Source organism: Tupaia chinensis, unplaced genomic scaffold, assembly GCF_000334495.1.
Source record: "Tupaia chinensis unplaced genomic scaffold, TupChi_1.0 Scaffold000311_2, whole genome shotgun sequence".
In the NCBI taxonomy this organism is placed as follows: Eukaryota; Metazoa; Chordata; class Mammalia; order Scandentia; family Tupaiidae; genus Tupaia; species Tupaia belangeri.
Window position 1 is genome coordinate 7,920,208 of NW_006159803.1, and position 2,679 is coordinate 7,922,886.

The following is a 2,679-nucleotide window of genomic DNA, read 5'->3' on the forward strand; positions in this document are numbered from 1 at the left end:
CCACTGCCACTGCGGCTGGGGAGGGAGAAAGGGGCCGCCTCTGGTCTCCCTCCTACCACCCCAGGGAAGAACCGTGCCCCCAGCAGCGGTTTAGGGCTGGCCCAGGAAAGGACACGTTCCTCTCACTCAGTACCTCTGGACCCGGGCTGCACTTTACCTGGGTACGTCTAAAAGTCGCTACATCCAGACCAGTTATATCAAGGCTTCTGGGGACACAGCCCAGACCTCGGTGATTCTTAGAGCTCCCAGGTGATTGTCAGGGGCATCCGAGGTTGGAGACCAGGGCTGGACCCGGAGCCCCCAACCCCGAGGGCCTGGCTGGTGGGGTGAGCAGTCCCAGACTGAAGTCTCAGTGGTGCTGTTTTCCCGATTCTCTGCAGGAAGGGCCCAGTAGAAGCAAAGTCGGAGTGCCAGGAGACAGAAACGAAGCCAGCGCCAGCCGAAGTCAAGACGGTCCCCAACGACGCCACACAGACAAAGGAGAACGAGAGCAAAGCATGAGGGTGACGAGGAATGAGCAAAGATCAAAACAACAAGTGACACAACAGCTTCACCAGAGCATTTCCAATCTCTCTCCCCCACACACGCGTGCACACACATCTCATTCCAATAGTGTCTTTTGCCTTTAACAAAGAAAAAAAAGGAAAACAGATAAACATGGGATATCCTCTTTGTAGATTTATAAAAAGGGTTCCTTTGTTTGCACACTTACTTGTAAGAAAACGAGACAAAAAGGTTAAACCCACAGCCAAACTAGGACACTCTGTTCCCTGAAACCATTTAAAATCAAACAAAAGGACCCCGAATTAAGAATCTAGGAAGCTCAGACAAAAAAAAAAAAAAAAGCAATCTAGGTTCAGGAAGACCACAGTTGGTGTTACCTGACTGACACAGACCCTGTGACAGAGGAAATACTTCCAGGCACTAAGACTCACCGAACGAACAAAGTCCACACTTTATTTTTATACTTTCAGTCGAGTTTGAACTCTGTAAAACCTCCTAAGTTAGCATTTCTGTTCACTTTGTATTTGTTCAGTATGCAAAGTGTGTCACCCTTTCTAGCTGAATTCAATTCCCACGTAGACTCTTGTTTGGTAGAAAGAATGCCAAATTGCAGCTTCTGGGGGTAGATCTCAATTTGCAGTATTTGGACTTCTTTTTCTTTCTTTTTCTCTTTTTTTCTTTTTTTTTTTTTTTCTTCCTGCCAACTTTGTTTTCCAGTGTTTACAAGTTGACAAATGTTTGACTTTGGTTGTGTTTAAATGTCCATGTAAAATAGTTGCCTTTTTTTTAAAAAAAAAAAAGTTACAAATACCGCCTAGAGGTAGAGAAGATCAGGACAGGCTAGCGTTAGCACAGAACGACTTTGCTATGATTGTTTACAGTGGCTTTTCCCCTGGTATGATTTGCAGTTTTTGCCCGTGTCCAAGTCAGGTGAAAATCCATCTTGTTCTGCAATGTGTTTTTTTGGTTTTTGGTTTTTGGGGTTTTTTTAAATGATCTTCCACTCTTTTTGTGTTTTGGGGGGGGGGGTTAGTCCACTTTCTTATTAGCCGCCACCTGTCTGCATCTGTGAAGAAGGATCTGCTCCCCAGATCCCCGCCCCTCCTTTTGAAGGACTCCTTAGGCTTTGTTGAATGAAGCAGAGAAGATTGTAAGTATAGTCGGGGCTGGTCTTGGTGAACACACATTTTTACCCCAAACATCCCCTTTTTGTAGAAAGCCAAATAAAGTATATACATACCACTTCCTTTTGAGCCCAGAATCTAGATTTGAGCGGAAGAGCATGTGTGCTTCAGGGAATTAGTGTCTTTTTTTGGAAATCTGTTGAAGTCAAGTAACATCGGCCTTCTGTTCACTTAGGCAGCATTTGTAGAAACAAATGAAAGAAAGAAAAAAACCTACTATCTGGAGTCATAACACAACTTTCCTGGATTGGAAACCAAGTGGGGGAAAAAATACAGAAACTTTAAGGGGAATGGGAGGGGGGAGAAGGGAAAAGCCAGCCCTTTGTATAGAAATTTTGCTTTTTTTTCTCATTCTACTTTAGAACTGCAAGCTTGTGCACTGTGGATGCGTGAATATTTTAGTGTGAAACGTGTTTTTGTCATAGTATTGAAATAAAACTTCAACATAGTTTGGTTGTGGAAGGTATAGCAGATAGCTAAGAAAAAAAATATTCAGGAAACAAAAATAACTCTTAAAAGGAATCGAAGCCTTTAAACAAAGACGACGAACACAAATGGTGATGAAGATGATGCTTAAGTAAGCAGAATCCGCCCTCGGCATGCGATCCTTTCCTAAGGTCCAAAAAGCAGCAAGAGGTTAGGGGGCGCAGACTGCCTCTGGGTCCCTTCTGTGGCCGCACCCCCCCAATGTTCTGACACTTCTGCAGTCTGATCAGTGATGATGCTAGATTATCATTTCAAACTGTGAAAAATAATGGTCTTGTCATTTGCTAAATGTGGGGTTATTTTGCATTTTCTCAGCTCCTGGGGATGGAAATGGAGGATCCTAAAATACACAGCCCTGGCCCCTTGAATTCTAGGGCCAGCACAGATCTGTGATTCCAATGCACAGGCCCTCAGGAAAAAGTGGTGTGGAGATGTATCTCAGAGCACACAGCAGAATGGCAGAGCCTGGGTGTCTGAGACCGGCAGGGCCAACGGTGGGGTTGGG

General features: G+C 44.6%; 1 protein-coding gene across 12 annotated transcripts in view; it reads left to right on the plus strand.

Annotated features, from left to right (window-relative positions):
• Positions 1 to 967, plus strand: part of NCAM1 (neural cell adhesion molecule 1) — a 361,501-nt gene extending 360,534 nt beyond the window's left edge. For all 12 annotated transcript variants that reach the window (XM_027772882.1, XM_006151012.3, XM_006151014.3 and 9 more), the window contains one exon: positions 381 to 967. In XM_027772882.1, the coding sequence (XP_027628683.1) occupies positions 381 to 501 (121 nt within the window). In that variant the 3' untranslated portion in view covers positions 502 to 967. The remainder of the gene's footprint in view (positions 1 to 380) is intronic.
• Positions 968 to 2,679: the final 1,712 nt, after the last annotated feature.